The 19,989-nt window shown below is 33.4% G+C and overlaps 1 protein-coding gene across 4 annotated transcripts in view; it reads right to left on the bottom strand.

Moving 5' to 3' along the window:
- Nucleotides 1–2,830: 2,830 nt before the first annotated feature.
- mid1 (midline 1) overlaps nucleotides 2,831–19,989 on the bottom strand; it is a 48,772-nt gene continuing 31,613 nt past the window's right edge. For 3 of the 4 annotated variants that reach the window (XM_059500689.1, XM_059500688.1, XM_059500687.1), the window contains exons 3-10: nucleotides 15,179–15,274; nucleotides 14,139–14,246; nucleotides 11,274–11,422; nucleotides 10,464–10,591; nucleotides 8,127–8,270; nucleotides 5,809–5,970; nucleotides 4,625–4,832; nucleotides 2,831–3,391 (exon numbers count right to left, since the gene is read on the bottom strand). In XM_059500689.1, coding sequence (XP_059356672.1) covers nucleotides 3,043–3,391; nucleotides 4,625–4,832; nucleotides 5,809–5,970; nucleotides 8,127–8,270; nucleotides 10,464–10,591; nucleotides 11,274–11,422; nucleotides 14,139–14,246; nucleotides 15,179–15,274 — 1,344 coding nt within the window. In that variant the 3' untranslated portion in view covers nucleotides 2,831–3,042. The remainder of the gene's footprint in view (nucleotides 3,392–4,624; nucleotides 4,833–5,808; nucleotides 5,971–8,126; nucleotides 8,271–10,463; nucleotides 10,592–11,273; nucleotides 11,423–14,138; nucleotides 14,247–15,178; nucleotides 15,275–19,989) is intronic. The other variant, XM_059500686.1, reaches the window with a different exon arrangement.

Raw genomic sequence — 19,989 nt, forward strand, 5'->3', positions numbered from 1 at the left:
CTTCCGCGACACAGATGATTATAATAAAAATAAAAAACCCAGACTGCATAAAATTTTATACATACGCAACAAACGCAACTAAAATAAAAAGAGTCATTTTGTAAAATAAACTATTTATATATATATATATACAGTCTGTGCTATTTATTTTAGGCACGCACACATACTCACACACACGTTGTGTTTTATGGGGACTCTCCATAGCCGTAATGGTTTTATACTGTACAAACTGTATTTTCTATCGCACTACACCGAGCCTTCACCTAAACCTTCACCTTATATGACACTTTATGCATTTTTAGATTTTCCAAAAAAAAAAAATTCTTTATGATTTATGAGCTTGTTTGCTCAAGGGGACCTAAACATGTCCCCACAAGGTCAAAATTTACTGGTATTTAAATTTCAAATTTACTATCTTTGTGGGGACATTTGGTCCCAATAACGTGATACCATGTACACGCACACACAAACTTTTCATTTAAGTATGGAACTGCTACTGTAAAAGCTTTAAACTGCATTTATATATATATATATATATATATATATATATATATATATATATATATATATATATATATATATATGTGGCTTTGATCTTCATTAATAATCATTGTATTTAGCATATTTAGAGGCAAGCATTCACAACGAAAATGGGACACACAATTTTATTATTTCAGGGCAGCACATAATTCATTTTTTTTATTCAGAAAAAAAAAAATATTCTGAATACAAAATATAACTGTAACACTGTACATTGAAACAGGTTTAAAAGCATTTTCCAGAAAAGGGCCAAAAAAAAAAAATCTAAACAGTGAATCAAACCAAACTCGTGTATAAAGTGCAGTAGGTGCTACTTAATCTGCAACACATACACCATATTTCTAACAAATGCAATTCAACTGATTGTAACAAATCATTTATCTTTTTTTACCTAACATCCCTTTGTGATTTTGGTCTTTTGAACCGAACCTCAGTGTGACGATGAAAACATCCTGAGAGTCAGATCGATTTCATCAAAGTCAAAAGAAATCAATTTCAGGATATATCCACACTTTGGCATTTCTCCTTCCATGTCACGTGACGAGCAGGGCGTCCAAAAACATCCTAAAAATTAAATTCATCAAATTTAACCTCACAGTTTTCTTGCAAAAAATGACAGGTTAGAAGGTCAGACACTCTGAAAAAGTGCACGTACAATATATGGCTCTGTTCAGAATGGCATACTACTGCAGAATTTTATTTCTGTGATGCACAGCTGTATTTTCAGCATCATTCCTCCAGTCTTCAGTGTCACATGATCTTCAGAAATCATTCTAATATGATGATTAATGAGAGTATTGTTCTGTTCTACTCAAAGTAAGTATACTGCGCAGTATGCACTATGTAGTGAGCGAGTATTCCACTCTGAACAAAGTAAGGGTTTGAAGACGTGAAGAACAGCATCAGTCTAATAGAGGAGCACAGGAGCTGACAGGAGCATTCGATAGTAATATTGATTTCATGTAACTACAGGTGATGATTTGTGTGTTTGTACACGATCTTAAAGGCATACTAAAAACCCTACAGAATGAGTAAATAAAGTGACTCGAGGTGCATGAGACAGAGGAGTCATAAATAATCATCAACTATTAGGATTCAAGGTGCTTAATTATGGAGTGTAGGTGAAGCAATGCACAGTATACGATCTGTTAGTGAAGCCGGGAACATTATTATGGACTTTTCTTATGATTTTGGTCCAGTTCTGCAGGTTTATAGAGCACCTGATGTTAACAAGCGGTCAGGAGAGACACATTGCTGTTTTTTTTATTTATTTATTTTTATCTATACGCTGGAATAGTTCCGAGAAAAATGAAAATATGCTGCATGTGTCCTCGTCCTCAGGCTTTCTGAGATGTAGATGAGGTTGTTTTTCATCAAATTTGGAAAAGTTTAGCATTGCATCACTTGCTCACTGTAATTGAATGGGTGCCATCAGAATGAGAGTCCAAACAGCTGATAAAAACATCACAATAATCCACAGCACTCCAGTCCATCAGTTAACATCTGGAGAAGACAAAAGCTGAAACAAATCCAGCATTAGGACTTTAAAGTCCATAATCCATCATATAAAATTCTTTATTAAGTTTATTTTAACTTCAGGAAACACTTGTGCTCCAATTGGTGATGTTATTGTGACCTAAAACAATTTTTGTTAATTAAAATGATGCTGAAATAAAATGTCCTGTAGTATTATATGAAGAAATTAAACTTAAAAATTAATGTTTAATTTACAGTACTTCAATGATTAAAACTAAAAAAAAAAATAATAATAATAATACGATGAAACAAAAATAAATATTGATATATAATATGTAAATAAGTTGAAGTTGAAGTACTAAAATTACTAAAACTGAAATGGAAATAAATTTGATTAATTAAATTTTCTATCAAAAAAGCTAAACAGAATATATATATATATAATTCTTTTTTTTTAAATATATAAGTTGCTAAAATAGGGGGGAAGAAACAAAAGATAAATATAAATTAAATATAAATTAAAACAAAAAAAAAGACACTAGTTAAAAATAGTAATAATTCATAATAACACTTCCTCCAGTGAAAAGGTGGTCTGGTCTAAATTAGGAGAGAAATCTGCACAGTTTACAGGCCAAAACCGCTCTAAACAAATCTGTGTCTAGATTTTGATGTGAGAGACAACAGGAGATGGACTTCTTCACTGGAGGAAGTGTTATTATGGATTATTGACTCAATGTATTTTAGTTAAAACATCTTAATGCTGGATGTGTTTCATCTTTTGTCTTCTCCAGATGTTAACTGATGGACTGGAGTGTTATTGTGATGTTTTTATCAGCTGTTTGGACTCTCATTCTGATGGCACCCATTCACTGCAGAGCATCCATTGATGAGACACTGATGCAATGCTACATTTCTACAAATCTGGTGAAGTAACAAATTCCTCCTTATCTTTGATGACCCGAGGGTGAACACATGTTCAGCTAATTTTCGTTTCTGGTCAGAACTCTTCCTGTGATCAGCGAGCGTTCAGTCGCGCGGGTCGCTGATCTCTAAGTGGTCTGGGATGGGGAGCCCGGTGAGGACGGTCAAGCACTTGTTCCACACGCTGAAGACGGGACAGATGGGCTGAGAGAAGGCGATGTCGAAGGTGTGCAGGTGCTGCGTTCCAGCGGCGTCGTAAAACGCCAGCGAACCGGAGTCGTAGTCGAGCAGGACGCCCAGACGCCGCATGTGAGGAGACGGCTCGATTGGGAACTCCTTACTGTTGTGACGCACGGCCCACGAGGTGTTACAGCGGCTCAGGACCCATGATGCCGAGTCCTTACCGACCCAGCCGTGCTTGGGAGCCGATTTGTAGGCGATCCCGATAGCAAACCTGGAATGAATTAGAGAGAATGCATTTCCATTTAAACGATTGTTTATACATTCTTCCAGTCAATTGTTTGGAATAAGTCAGATTTTTTAAAATGATTTTGAGTCTCTTCTGATCGCTAAAGCAGTTTTTTTTCAATCAGAAACACAGTAAAAATATGAAATATTATTATGATTTAAAATAGCTTTTTTTCCATTTTTGATGTTTGAAATAAAGGTAATATAAAATATAACATAAATATTAGATGAAGAACTTAAACGTTTAGAACTAAAATCAAACTGTGAAATGGTGCCTTGGCAACTAACTGAAATAAATCATATTAAAGTTGAAGTACTAAAATGACTATAGTAGAAATAAAAATGTATGAAATAAAATCTGTGAATAAATCACTATGCCAATCCAGTTTACCATCAAATGTATTTTTTCAGACATCCACATGAGAAACGATAACTGTCTGAATAGGGCTATTGTCTTGAAATAAGATGAAAACTCTGACATAAACATTTATTAAATATGATGAAATAAAATAAAATATAAATACTAAAATGTATTTAAACTTAAGTAAAATAATTTTAAACCTAAATATAAATATATAAAAAAGCAAAAAGCCCATAACATTTTCTTAAAAAAAAAAAATTGAAACCTTAAAGCTAATTCAAAATAGTAATAAATCATATAATAAAAATGTATTATTAATACTAAAACAACACTGGTTCTATTCCAATATTTGTCATATTCAAATGTATGATGGTGTTTGGTCACAAGTAGTGGTCGACCGATATATCGGCCGATATTTAGCATTTTTCAAATATCTTTTCAAATAAACTGCTTGGCTGATGTGTTTGAGGCAGGACTTTTATTTTGACGGCACAGTGCTCACACTCATTAACAAGTTCTGTCTAATACAGATAAAAGTTTGTCTAATAATCAGATAGAACAGTTAAACAAAGAAATTAATATATACAGAAAGTATTAGAAAGTAATAGAAAGGCAAACATTATCTCGTTTGCTGTGAGCATTGTGCATATATACACACAAACTTGCCAGAATACTCTAGTATATATATATATATATATATATATATATATATATATATCGGCTATCGACCCCCTTACTTTCCAAGATATCGGCATCAGCATCGGTTGTCAAAAAAAACAATATCGGTTGACCACTAGTCACAAGACAAGAAAACTACGCTAGTGTATTTTCCAGAATTGTTCAGATGTGTGTGTTTACCATGTGCTTCCTCCGATCAGAACCTCCCAGTAATGTCTGCCGCTGTCGATGAACACGTTCCCCGTCACGCCGTAGTTCCCCGTGCTGCCGAAGCGGTCCTGAGCGTGGCTCTTCATCGACGAGGCTTCGTCCCGCTCCACCGTCAGACTGTCATGGGACACCTTCAGCTTCCTGTGGGCCGACTTTGGGTCCAGCTTAAACGGCTGACCTGCCATCCACAAAAAATCACAGCTGAAACCCCAAATCGGTCACCATCACTGAACTAAACAGAGAAAGAACTACAGGAACTACTTCAAAACAAGACTTCTTTCACTTTAATAAAGCTGAAATACAATAAAACTCAGAAATGTCGCCACAGCAACTTACTCATTAAGTTAAAGTAATAAAAATTAATAATCCATCCATGAAATCCTAAATAATTTTACTATGAGACACTAAACATGAAGACCAAATTAATGGAAGTAATCAATTAAAATAAAGCTAAAACATCAACAAATGAAATGATATAAAATATATAAATAACAAACCTAAACTTAGAAATCTTAAATGAAAATTTGAAATGTTGCCATGGCAACAAACTGAACTGAAATATGTTAAAGTTGAAGTAAAACTAAAACTGAAATAAAAACGGTCAAAGTCAACAAATATTAAGAAAAAAATACTAAAACTATAAAAATTTTAATTAAATTACTTAACTGAAGTTAAGCTGAAATAAAATAGAAATTAAATAAAAAAGTAGTATAAGAAGGCTAAAAAATGGAAAAACAATAGTAGATAATCTTAAATCTTAAATGAAAATTAGAAACTGAACTGAAATATGTTCAAGTTGAAGTAAAACTAAAACTGAAATAAAAACAGTCAGACACTAAACATAAAAAACTACTAAAACAATAGAAAGTTAACTGAAATACTTAATCAAATTTATCTGTAATAAAATAGAAATTAAATAAAATAAATATTAGAAATGAAATGCCATAGCAACTAATTGATCTGAAATGTGTTTAAGTACTAAAAAATAATACAATTCAAGCTAAATATAAAAAAAGACAAAAACACAAAATGGCTCAAATGAACAGTATACATTAATATAAAAAATAAAGCTGAATAATAAGAATGCTGAATGCTGTAAGCTGTATTGTGACTCGGCTGTACTGCAGTGTGCTGTGATTGGTTGAGCGGCTCACTGTTGGTCTTGAGTTTGGCCGGAGGACTGCTGCGGCTTCCAGCCTGATTCATGGCCTTCACCATGAAGATGTACTTGGTGCCGCTCTGCAGGCCGTGAACCGTGTAGTGATTCTGCTTAATGTTGGGCACGATCATCCAGCTGTCCATCGAGTTACACAGACCTGAAACGACATGCACATTTAACACAATCTCTGAAACATGACGCACATTTCTACTGGAGATGGTCACTTTAGTGTCTATACAAGAGAAGCTCACTGTGACCGTGTGTACAACAGGGGTGTCTATCTATTCAACTATTGAAAATGATGGCATGTGCTGTTTTTGAAAACAAATACTAAAGAATACATTTTAATTGAAGTATGAAAAGAAAATGAAATCAAAAAATTATTTCACACCAAAAATTTTTTGATTTCATTTTCTTTTCATACTTCAATTAAAATGTATATATATATGATGAAAAACCTAAACTAAAAAAAAAACAACAACAACAACTAAAATGTGTTTCAAGTTAAAATACTAAAATTAAGTTTCTTTATGAAACTTCTGAATGAAGGATTTGGTTTTCAAGCAAAAGTAAAATAAAAGACCGCTTCTTAAACCATTTTCTATTGGTTTTATTGGGGAAAGCTTGCAAGCACTGTCATTCACAGCCAGTTTAGTTTTACTTTTTGTTTTCATTTTAAAAAGTGTGTTGTCTTGGCTGTTTACCTCATGTTATGCTATGGAGGCTCTCTTTTTATTCCTTCAGAGTTAATAAATTGAGTTTTACCATTTTTGAATCCATTTAGCCGATCTCCGGGTCTGGAGATAGCACTTTTAGCATAGCTTAGCATACATCATTGACTCCTATTAGACCAGTAGCATCGCGTTCAAAAATGAACAAAGAGATCAAAATGACTCAATATGCTGCAGTCACCAGTATAGAAATACTTCTGATTCTTGCTTTCTGAAAATACAGAATTGTGTTTGTTTAATTTTTTTTAAGAAAATAGTTTTTTAGACAATTTGTTACATTATTGTCTATTGTTTTTCTGTTGTTGTTGTTGTTTTTTTACATATAATTTTACACATTTAATTGAAATCTGCTGGTGAAATGAGGCATTATGATGACTAGCAAATATGATATATATAATATATATTATATTCAGTATTGTGTTAATTGCATATTTGGATTAGCTACTGTTGCTATCCCCCCCTCAGTTAAACATTTTCTCGCAGAACATTTTTGAAAAACAAAAAAAAAAAAAATCTAGTTGCACATTTCAAATAAAGTTGCAAATAATGCGGCGCGTGGTTGATTTGGCATTAATTCTTGCAATCTGAAGACCTAATTTAATTGCATTGAAATGCATGACTTGACAGCGGTGTTTTCTGCTGCTTCACCAGCGCTGCATTGTGCTTTAAGTACACAGTGACCTGATTGACTCAGTATAATCTGCTCTAATCCACACATCTACACACATTTCAGGGATTTCGTGTTTCAGCCCCAGCAGCGCTTTATAAAGTGTTGGATTCCTAATAAAATCACAGCGAGGCTCGATTCGATTTCTCATTCTGCATGTAATGGCATTACAGACGGATACAGTCGGCCTGTGTTTGACAGACGGACATCTGGAACGAGTTTGTTTACTGACGACGTTATACAACTGAAATAAAGCTACAAATAAATAAAATAATAAAACAGTAAAATAAAGAAATAAAAAAAGTGAAATCCAGGAAATCCTAAATAATAATGAGGTCATTAAACGTAAACAATAAACTACAAAAACTATTAAAAATGAATTTCATTAATTGGTTGAAGTTGATATAAGGCTCAAATAAAATAAAATATATAAAAATAAAAAACATTTGATGAAAAACTTTAAAAAAACATGAACTGAATGAAATATGTTTGAAGTTTAAGTGCTAAAATTAATAAATAAACAATCCATCCAGGAAATCCTAAATCATTTTCGGTCAAAATCACTAAACATAATAATAAAAAAAAAAACTTCTAATATTAGTAAAAATCATTTAAAATAACTGAACTGAGATACGTTTTCAGTTATTTCAGTTCTAAACCGAATAGAACTAACTGAAATAAAAACAAATAACGGGTATATATATATATATATATATTAATCTATCCATAAAACCCTAAATGATGTTACTATGAGTTCAAAGTCACTAAACATGAAGAAAAAAAACTATAAAAAATGACCTGAAATAAAGCTGAAAGCAAATAAAATAAACACAACAGGTGTAAGTGAATAATGTTAGATGAAGATATGAGAGATATATTTGGTCAGTGTGTGAGTTTTGTGGATTGGTCACTCACTGACGACGTTGGTCTGTCCGGTGGAGATGCTGTACTGCAGCTCGTACGAGACCACGCTGAACTCATCCTCTGATGTCCAGTGAACACTGATGGTGTCGTGAGACGCCGTGCACAGCTCCTCGCGGATGGTGGGAGCATTCGGAGCTGACACACAACACAAAACATCTAGAGTACATACTCAAACACGGCATGCACGAGGCCAGAAACACAGACGCCCGAGCTAATGCACTGCAAATGAGCAATGTGGAGGAAACAAACACATGTCTGCGCCAATACAGCTACAGTAACTGTTTCTAGGATCTCACTTCATGATCTTCAAACTGTTGCACCATGATATACTCTAGAAGATGATGGTTATGTTAATGTTTCTCACACTTTTGCCCACTGAGAAGCTGAGATGTGCTTGTTTTCTATTTGCTTTTACTGTAAAAATGCAAAAACTAAATAAAACACAGCCTCTTCCATTAATAAATAGATTATTCTGAGCAAAACAGAAGAATGAATGAACAAATGAATGAATAAATAATGATTATTATAGATTCAATTAAATATTAAATTGAAACTGAAATTAAAACCATTAAAAACATGTTAGTTTCTTGACAATAATAAACGTAAACTGAAATAAAATAAAACACTTTTTTTATATTTCTCCTTTAAATTTAATTTAACTTGATGTAATGAAATACCTGAAAATGAAATTATATACACTACTAAAAAGCGACAAATTGCAACAAAATTACTAAATGTTTAACTAAAATTAAAATAAAAAATATAAAAATAACAATGAAAATATATAAACTTAAACTTAACTCTCTTTCTCTTTCTGTCTGATTAATTGATTAATTGCGTTCAAAATAAAAGTTTTCGTTTGAATAATGTGTGTGTGTTCTGTGTATATTTATTATATATATATATTTAAATACACATATGCATGTGTATATAAGAAAAATGTTTATATATTAAATATATTGATATATTATGTCAATTATAGGAATATAAATATATATATATATGTATATGTGTGTGTCTTTATATATACATAATAAATATGCACATATTATGTAAACAAAAACGTTTATTTTGGATGTGATTAATCGTGTGACAGCACTAATACATATATATATTTCTAATATATAATAATTTCAATATTATTTATTTCTATATTATTATTTTTAGTATTATTATTTACTATTTCACTAATTATTATATATAAAATGTATTATAACGCAAATATTCAATGTATTACTGTTTACTGCATACAGAATCCTTTACGTTCTTGTTTTTGCATAAAATGTGCTTTAAAGAGCAACCATATGGCAACTATTATTAGCATGACGTGATTTTACTTGACTTCGTAGCGCAGTTGGCAGAGAAATAAAGCAGTCTGTGTGTTTGATGACTCCCTCAAGCCGGCCGTCTGCCGCGACGCAGAGATAAAAAGCAGGAAAACATATTTGCTTCACCAGGAGCTCTGACTTCAGTCCCTTCTGCTCCTGAGAGAAGCACTGAAACACTGACATCTGCTTCATCTGCTTCACAGGACTTTAACAACTTCGCTGCTCCCTTTGACACAAATTAACTCCATTTAGAGCTATATAAATGTGACCCTGGATCCCAAATAACCAGATAAATAATTGATACATCATCTGAAAGCTGAATAAATAAGCTTTCATTGATGTGTGGTTTGTTAGGAGGACAGTACTTGGCTGAGATGCAACTGTTTGAAAATCAGGAATCTGAGGGAGCAAAAAAATCTAAATATTACGAAAATAATCTTTAAAGTTGTCCAAATGAAGCTCTTAGCAATGCATATTACTAATCAAAAATTAAGTTTTCATATATTTACAGTAGGAAATTTACAAAATATCTTCATGGAACATGATCTTTACTTAATATCCTAATGATTTTTGGCATAAAAGAAAGATTTTTGACCCATACAAGGTGTTTTTGTCTATTGCTACAAATATAACCAGAGACTGTCACAAATGTGAGTTCATGAAGTTTTGATTTTCACAAGCATTACAGAGTTACAGTTTATGAAGTTGCAGTGTTCAAGAATTGAATCCAATTCATTTTCAATTCAATTCAGCCACAGTATACCACAGTAAAGGTATAATTCAACATGTGTTCTTTAAGCAATCTCTGGTATTTTCATAATAATAAAGTATGTTTATAATAATAATGTTTTCTTATTAATTGCACGTTAGTTTCAGAGCTTGCAGAGATCGAGCAGTTTTTATGACTGCGATTGTATACCATACATTTAATTAAAAAAGCGGAACTTGTAATAATAATACACAAATCTTCATAATGACGCAGCTACATTTGAGAACTCACCTGTAAGGTAATCCAGGCCCTCCAGCATCTTCTTCTCTCTGGAGAAGTCCAGTGCGAACGCGTCAAACGTGTCGTTCAGGTTGATCTCTGGGATCAGGACCTGTGAGGACGCCGTGGCCATCGAGACTCTGTAATCACATTCAAACATGAAACAGATTAGGACCAGTGCTGGGGGAAACGCATTACAAGTAAACTGAGATAGTAATCAGATTACTTTTTGAAGTAACTGGTAAAGTAATGCATTACTTTTTAATTTAGAAGGAATTATCGGCAGTTACTTTGTTTCTCATTTATTGACTGACAGCTCTTGTGTTGCCATGTTGAGAGAAATTTTAGTTATTGCTTAATATTGTTGAAACAACTTCTACTGTACCGACGTGAATTTACATTTCATTCAGCCTGAGACGGATGCATTTCACTTTTGTTGCGAAAGGGGTTTTACATTTGTAAAGAGAAAACTTTTTTGATATTATTAAAAGCAAACAAGCAAGCCCAGCCCAGATTTAAAAAGTAACCTAAAAGTAACATTACGCATTACTTTCAATAAAAAGTAGCTACAGTAAGTAACATAATTAGTTACTTTTTTAGGGAGTATCGCAACATTGTAATGCATTTCTTTTAAAAGTAACTTTCGCCATCACTGGTTAAGACATGCAAAGACAGCATGATACAGTAGTATAGTTTTATGTTTAATGTGAATGGGACCTGTTTAGTTTTACTTTTTAGATTTGAAAGCACTTTTTGCACTAGTTTTTGCTGTAGTTTGGCTCCAGACTGACGTTGTGGCTTTGGCATGTGTGGTTTGCTCACCGCTCTGAGATGCTCTTTGCGGTCTGCAGGAATCGAGCGTGATCCGTCTCTTTCAGAACCAGATCGGCTTGAGCGATGAGCGAAGACGATCTCTCCACAAACTGCTTACAGTTAGCGATCTGTTGCGCTAGCTTTCTCAAGCGAACCACCTGGAAACAGACCAACACACGTTATGAGAACGAAAACAGCCCAGAACCAAACTAACCAGCTTTAAGAGTTTGTTTTGGTGAACTTTCCTGTTCTTGTTCCCACCAACTCGTACTATGTAAAAATTCAGAAGATTATCCATTTTGTCATTAGATATAAAGCAGTGTTTCTGTAGGATTGATGAAGGTAAGTTCAAGACTTCTTTAAAACCTTTTTAAGACCAGAAAGCAAATTTAAAGAATACATTTAAGGGAGCACAATATGGTGACTAAATGTAGATGTGAACGAAAATGAAAATGTTTCAAATGAAAACTGAAAATTAAAATAAACTCTAAAACTGAATTCACTGATGCAAAATAAAATACAAAAAATAAACTTTACATTTTTATTTCAGCTAGTTGAGGTACTAAAATAACTCAAACTTAAAAACTACTTAGACATCATTAAAAAACATGCAATAATAAAAATCACGCGATATAAATTACTAAGACTTTAACTAAAATAAAACTGAATACTGAAAATATATAAACACAACTATAAAAACACATTTTCAAATAGCTCGGCTTCCAACTGTTAGGAAATATTTAAATAACTTTTATTGATTTGTTTTGATTACACTGCAAAAAATTAATATCTTCCTCAGTATTTTTGTCTTATTTTCATTGCACATGTCTAAACGTTTCTTAAATCAAGGCAAAATGATAAGACATGAAGTCATGGATCAAAATGAAATGAGCTCCTGATTAAATAAAGACCAAAAATCAACTCTATTCAAACTGAAATCTCAGAAGGTCTGAGAAGCCAGTCCTCTGGCTTAGGTAATACCAAGCGTGCCGCACAAGCCCTGAAAAGTGAAGCCAAAACGTCTCGATCGCCCCCTGGTGAGTGGTCCTAGTACAGGTCATAAACCCCGCCTCCCCATGTTATTCAATGGGACGCGAGACCAACTAAACAATTAAATTACCCTTCAAATATCTTTTTTCCGAAGCTGTTTTTTGTCATTTACTGTAGTTTGTATCACGCTAATGTAAATTCAAGTGTTCAATTTTAAAATAAGTTGTTTTTTAGATAGTTATTTAATGCTCTAAAAAACGGTGGTGTGACGTCGTGATTGACAGCTGTGATTGACAGCTCTCTGGAGGAAGCACTGAAGCGTCAACAGGCTTTTTTCATGATCTTCGGAGGACTGAGGAGATTGTATTTACCTTATTTTAATGAGATTGGAGTGGAACGGAGCAGACAGAGTTCACAGGAGCAGGACTCCACTTTCAAAACAGTGCAGATTACGGTATGTGCATTCTGCGAGGGAGAGTGAGGGCGGGGCACAGGGGCGGGGCCGTTGATTTCGCGGCTTTAAGGCTTTACTTCCTGCTTGCTACTGCGCATAGCTACTGCGCAGAACTGGTCCCTAGATCGCTATCTGTCCAAGATGTCAGCGCCATATCGGGACACTGGCGGCTTCAGTTTTGACCAATGGAAGAGAGCGAAGGCGAGTCGTCCATCTTTTTTTACAGTCTATGGGTAATACACAAGTGGCCTTTGACATTCACAAGCGGTGAGGAAGGAAACAGAGTTTCCTCTGAGAGAAATTCTCAGTGACTTTCGTTTTTTCCCATTTAAGAACAACTCGGCATTAAAGTCGACCTGAAACCACTTTAGCAAATCAATTTAGTTGCATAATGTGAAATAGATGAGCAAAGAGAAAAAAAAAGTTATTTTATCCATCAGCAATCATGAAAAGTGGGCACTGACATCACGATGATGATGACAAACAAAACAGAGTTTTGATAAAATATTACAAATGTAAACTTTGTTTTCGTGGAATAACCGATGAATCGTGAATCACATAATTTACCTTTATTGCACACCACTCTGTCCCTTCTTCTATAAACGCTCTGATCATTTCCTGCTTTTATGAAGCCCCTCCCTCAGAAATAGGCGATGGGCTCTGATTGGTTAGCTAGCCCAGTGTGTTGTGATTGGCTAAACCAACTCTAGTGCACGTCTACACGTCCCGCCCCTCACCTCAGCGGCATGAGCTATGGTTGTATTGTAAACAACCGCGTCATTAATATCCCTTATCAGTTTAAGCCCGATCGAGGATTAGGAAGAACCTGTGCATGCACAGCTTTTAATGGGAGGCCTAAGTGTTTTGTTTGTTGTTGTTTCATACTTTTAGATACGCTGTAAATGCTACTGCTTATGTTAACTTTTAATGTACGGCTTTCCCCTGATGAAAGCTTTAAAACAGTATGGCAACTGCACGCATGTTTAACCCTTCTCATAGCTGATCTGAATGAGAGAGAGAAGAACAGTATTAAGAACCGCTGCTTAAGAACATTGCTTTTGAAACTTGTGAAAACATTAGAATCGTTAGAAGACAGAATCGTGATTCGTATATGAATAGATTATTACGTGCACCTCTAGTTTTCTATTCCTCTTCTCTAAAGCAGCACATCATGGCCTCGCCCCCTTTTCTGCCTTTTCCTGAGGGCGGAGTTTATCTGGGTTTGTGATGTCATGAACCCAGGAAGTAACTTGTTGTAGTCCCTACCAGACACTTTTGTAGGCATTAAAGTGACAGAATTTTAAAAGACGATATCTCAGTTTGCATTGAACGTTCAGCTTCGTAACAGCATTCATTTGAAACTCTTTTGTAACATTATAAATCTCGTCACTGTCACTTTTGGTCAACTGAATGCGTTATTGCTCGATTACCTTTCCTTCTTTGATCTTAGTGCCGATGACTTGTCTCCTCTGCTGGACGATGTTTATCAGCGTGTCGCACTCTTCTGCCAGTTTGCTCTCTTGATGAGCTGCATTGTGCTGAAACAAAACAACAAACAAAGCAATCAAAATGAATCATTTGGATGACGGTAGAGTGACATTGCATGCCTAAATTCATGTTACATTAGATTACACGTGGTTTTAGAAAACAAAAACAACTGTGATGTACTAAAATGCATCAATATTTTATAAAAAGCCATTTATTAATAATAATAATAATAATCAAAATAGCTGTATGATAAAAGCAGAATAACAGCAGTCTGGCTTAATAAACTTAAGTTAAAAATGTAACTTACTTTAATGATTTACTTTATTATAAACTGATTAATAATGTCACAATAATGCAAAAAAAAACTGATTTCTTTAAAATACAATTAAACATTTTATTTTAGCTATTTGCCAGATCAAACTTAAACTTTGTAGACATCACATAAAAAAACAAACTAAAACTTGAATAAAATGAATAAAAAAATAAAATCTAAAACTACAAATATCATAACTTGAAATAAGATAAACATTAATTTTAAACATTAACATGTAATTTATTTTAGCTAGTTGCCAAGGCCACGTTTCTGATTTTGGTTTGGTTAAAATAACAAAATAACAGAAAAATGAATAAAAACATAATCAAGACACAAAAAAGTTAAATACTTAAAACTGAAAATATAAAAATAGCATCCAAAACAGCAACTATAAAAAAAATAAAAACATTTTCATTACTTGAAATAAGATAAACATTAACTGAAATGAAATACATTAAAATAATAATAATAATAAAAAATCCATTATTTTAGCTATAGCTGCCAAGTCAACATTTCTCATTCTTGTTTAGTTAAAATACTATAACAACTCAAACTAAACTCAAAAATGTAACTGATAAAATCAACAAAACACAACAAAATTAAGCTTACAAGTGACAAATAAAAGCACAAAGCTGTGTTAATGGAGCAGAAGGAGCAGCGCTGGTTTACCTCCACATGTTGACACGTCTGGATCAGTTTGGCCATCAGGTTCTCCAGCTCACTGTTTCTCTTGATCAGATTGCTGAGGTTGGAATCCAACATGTGCTGCAGAAAAAACAAGAAACAAAGCAGAAACAAAGCTCTTTAAAATGCCAGTTCATATCATATCAGCACAGTTTAACTCACTGAGGGAAACCAGCAGAACTGAATCATCTACCAAATGTCCCACATCCATAACTGAGTTTGGAGAAGCCTGTGTGTTCTGCTGCGGCGTCTGAAGCGAGACTCGTGCACTGATGCTCGGTCTGTCGTGTGTCCTCATGGGGGAGGGAGGAACACGTCTGCCACCCATTTAGTGTAAAAAGAAAAAAACAGATCAACTCTAACCTCATTTCAGCTCGTGTTTCTGCTTAACTTGACCAGTGGAGACCAAAAGACCAAAGGAGTGAAAATGCTTTTATTTTGCATTTTGCAAGTTTAATACAAAATGTTACAGCTGCAGTAATACCGTATGATATTATGAGTTAAAGCATGAGCATGAAATGTAGGGTTATTATCTTTATCTAAAATTAAAAGCATTTAAAAAATTCTTTAAAATACATGAAAATTAACTGAAATCAAATATAAATAAATTTATTTGAGCTAGCTGCCAAAGCAGCATTTCTTATAGGGTAAAGTTATGAAAGCACAACAAAATTACTAAAATTTCAACATTAAAATGAAAACTGAAAATATTAAAATATGAATTACAATAATAAAAAACAGTTTATTTTATTTGAAATAAGATCATCAACTGAAATAAATGTAAAAACCCTCAAACCTTTTTTCATATAGTTGACAAGGTAGCTTTAATCATCTTCGTTTTATGTGAAATATTAAAATAACTCAAACTAAAACGTAATGATGATATAGAAGGTATAATATATAAATGTTATAATAATAAAAATACCATAAAAAAATCTAAAACTTTATATTACAAAGATTCTAAAATATAAAAATATAAAAAGTAATTTAATTAATTTTATTTATTGAATTATTTAAAATAAAAAAACTTAAATACTGCTAAAAAAACACTGATAGGACTAAAATCAGATGATCATGTTTTTTTTATTTAAATTTAAATCAGGCCGTCAGTACAAATCCATTCACATGCTCACAACATGGCACGAATTTGCTTAATTGTTTAGTGTCCTAGAAAATAGTGCAGAATATTAAAAATTTTCTATAAAAAAATATTTAATTTAAATATTGGTCTGACCAGTAAATAAAGCAGCAAATGCATTTGAGAGTTTCATTTGTGTGGTTAGGAAACGAGGTCAGTGAGTTCAAACGATGACAAGAGACCAAAGAGAGCATGTGTAATGTGCACAACGCTAAAAATAGACAATCAGAGAGACGGAAATCATATTCTCTGACGGAGCTCTGATTTATATGACATTTAATCCCTGATACATGTTCTCAGATTATTCATCTCTGTTCATCTTTGTGATTTTAAACTGAATAGCAAATGAAAAACAATCCTACTTCATTTTGGGCAATTGGAAAAACCGAGCAGATTATGCACAAGCTTACAGTGTAAAAATGATGAATATTGCAGCGATGCAGTCATTTCAAATTGAGCAATTATGCAAAAATTAAACCAAGTATTAAATTATGGATTTGACATAATCAGGTCTTTTTGTCCTGTGTGTTTGTGCATGTGAGTGTGCTCATTTGGAAGTATGCATGCAGAATTAATCATGAGCGTGAATCATACGATGCAGGATTTTGCACTCTGTAAAACAACAACATGATTCTAGTTTAACCCTTAATACTGAAAAGGAGCAGGTCAAAGTGTTTGCATCAGCATTGAAGGAATAGTTCACTCAAACATTAATAATTGTGTACTGCATTTTTAGTTTTAGGCCTTTTTGTGTTCTTTAAATTAAACATACTGTACAACTTCACTCAGCATCTCTTATTTTCATTATTATTAATTAAAAATAACCTTTATTTTTTTGATCTTCAGTTTTAATTTTCCTCCCATTTTTAGCCATTAAAATTTTTATCTTAAATTTATTTTAATTTCAAGTTTGGTTTAAGTCATTTTTAGTAATTTAAACTTTTTTTTGTGATTAATATTAATATTTTATTTTAATTTCATCATATTAATTTTTTTACACTCCATTTTCGTAGTTTTAGTTAAGTACTTTAAATTAAACATACTGTACAACTTCAATTAGCATCTATAATTTTCATTTAAGTTCATATATATTTCATTTTGTTTCAGCTATATTTTAATTAACAGAAATAAGTTTGGGTTACAAAATCACCAATTAGAGCACAAGAGTCATTACCTGAAGCTAAAATCCCATTAACAGTCTCCATTAAGAATTGTATATGATGGATTATGGACTCATATTTTAGCTGGAAGCAATAGTTTAAGGTTGAAAACATCTTAATGCTGGATTTGTTTCATCTTTTGTCTTCTCCAGATGTTAACTGATGGACTGGAGTGCTGTGGATTATTGTGATGTTTTTATCAGACTCTCATTCTGACGGCACCCATTCACTGCAGAGCATCCATTGATGAGACACTGATGCAATGACACATTTCTCCAAATCTGATGAAGAAACTAACTCATCTACAGCACGGATGATCTGAGGGTGAACACATTTTCAGTAAATTTTCATTTTTGGGTCAACTATTAACATAACCAAGTCAGGTTTTCTACAATACATGATGATTAAACCTGTTTAGCAACATTTATAGATAAAAACAGTATCTGTAACAGTTCATAATAATACATATGTAAAAGAAATTCTAGCATAATTTACCCTCAGGAGGCGTTGTTGACAATCGCACGATTGTAAAGCTCCCTATAAAGTATGTCATCTTCAGAGCACTGAGTAAAGAAACCGCATTATAACATGAAGCAGAAGATTGGCGAGCATCACTTACAGCACCTTTTACGTTTTTTAGGCCACTGAGTGTTCACAAAAATAGAGGCTTTTATAAGAACCACTAAATCATTTACGCAATGTTCAGGTGTTAAGAGCCATAGAAAGGTGGGGGAAATGTTAAGCAGAGCTCCTATTGTTCGCAGACTTTAGAGACATTAAGAGTACAAAACAAAGATATCTCAGAGACGGACACATTTACAGTAAAATTAAAGGTGCTTAGTTATATAATGTTTGGATTGAGATCTTATTTCCCATTTAACGTTGAGATCTCATGAAACTGATGATGTTTTATTCAGCTGTTTGGACTCTCGTTTTGACGGCACCCATTCACTGACACTGATGCGATGCTACATTTCTCCAAATCTGATGAAGAAAAAAACTCATCCTGATCTTGGATGGACTGAGGGTGAGCACATTGTCAGCTAATTGTCATTTTTAGGTAAACTATTCCTTAAAGATCTCCACTGACGGGAAGATAAGTGAGATTTTGTCATTTCTGCACTTTTCCACTCCACTGAGCTCCACTGAAAGAGGAATGTCTGCACACGCCTCATTCGTAGGGAAATAAGCAGAAAAAATGTGCGAGTTAAAAATGCATGTTAAAAATAACAAGTCTCAGCTGGTATTTCTGCAGAGCATGCTCATATTCAAAGAAAAACTGCTTTCAAAGCACAGAGCGAGCGCTGCAATCTGACAAACCCCGTGAAATATGATCGCTGGAAATGATTACTGTACTGTCTGTGGACTCTGAGTGTCACTCATTTCCAGCGGTCTGATTTTTCTCAGGAAGGAACAGCCGTGTTTCCAGACAAAGGTGTAGATACAAACAAGCTTTCCAACAAGAGGAAACTGCCTGACTTCCTTTTTTCATCCGAATACTTTCCACTTACTGTCTGCCACTGAGAGCGTTACAGTACGTTTGCAAAGAAAAAGTGTGTTTGGCCTGTGCTGTTGGAGCAAACATCTGTATTATGTTGACTTAAATACTTTTATTGCACCAACTTGGTCTAGGGTTTTTCAAAACAATCCCTGAATAATCATCCTACTGCAGCATCCCACACTCAGTTTAATTGATGCAAACAATCAGTCAAACCACTGTGTGTCTAACCACCCATGCATTAATCAAACCACCTAGAATCCATTCACAAAACCTTGCAACCTGTATCTTGAATTTGCCATTTCTTTCTATGTAATTATTTGTCAAATTTACAAAGTACACTCCACACCATATTTATTTATTTTTTTATTGTTCATGTTAAAATTCTAATTGTGACCCTGGAGCACAAAACCTTAAGTCTTAAGTTTCTATTTTCAAAATTGAGATTTATCCATCATCTGAAAGCTGAATAAATAAGATTTCATTGATGTATGGTTTGTTACGAGGACAATATTTGTTCGAGATAAAACTATTTGGAAATCTGGAATTTTGGGTGCAAAAAATATATATATATAAATATTGAGAAAATCATCTTTAAAGTTGTTCAAATGAATTCTTAGCAATGCAAAATTAGGTTTTGATATATTTAAAGTAAGACATTTACAAAGTATCTTCATGGAACATGATCTTTACTTAATATCCTAATGATTTTTGGCATAAAAGAAAAATGGATAATTTTGATCCTTACAATGTATTGTTGTCCATTGCTATAAATATACCCCAGAGACTTCAGACTGCTTTCGTGCTCCCGAGTCACAAATTGTCTACACTATACTGTTTTCAGATCAGCACAGATCATTAGATCATTCCACGTAAATGAATGCTTAATATTTTAATAATCAAGTTTCTTGATCTAATATAATTCTGCAAAACAGTCAAAGAAAACAACAGTGAGCTTCACAGAAGCACATTACTGGAGTGAAGTGATTCAGTGCTCGCG

This window comes from Carassius carassius, chromosome 19 (genome assembly GCF_963082965.1).
Source record: "Carassius carassius chromosome 19, fCarCar2.1, whole genome shotgun sequence".
NCBI lineage: Eukaryota > Metazoa > Chordata > Actinopteri > Cypriniformes > Cyprinidae > Carassius > Carassius carassius.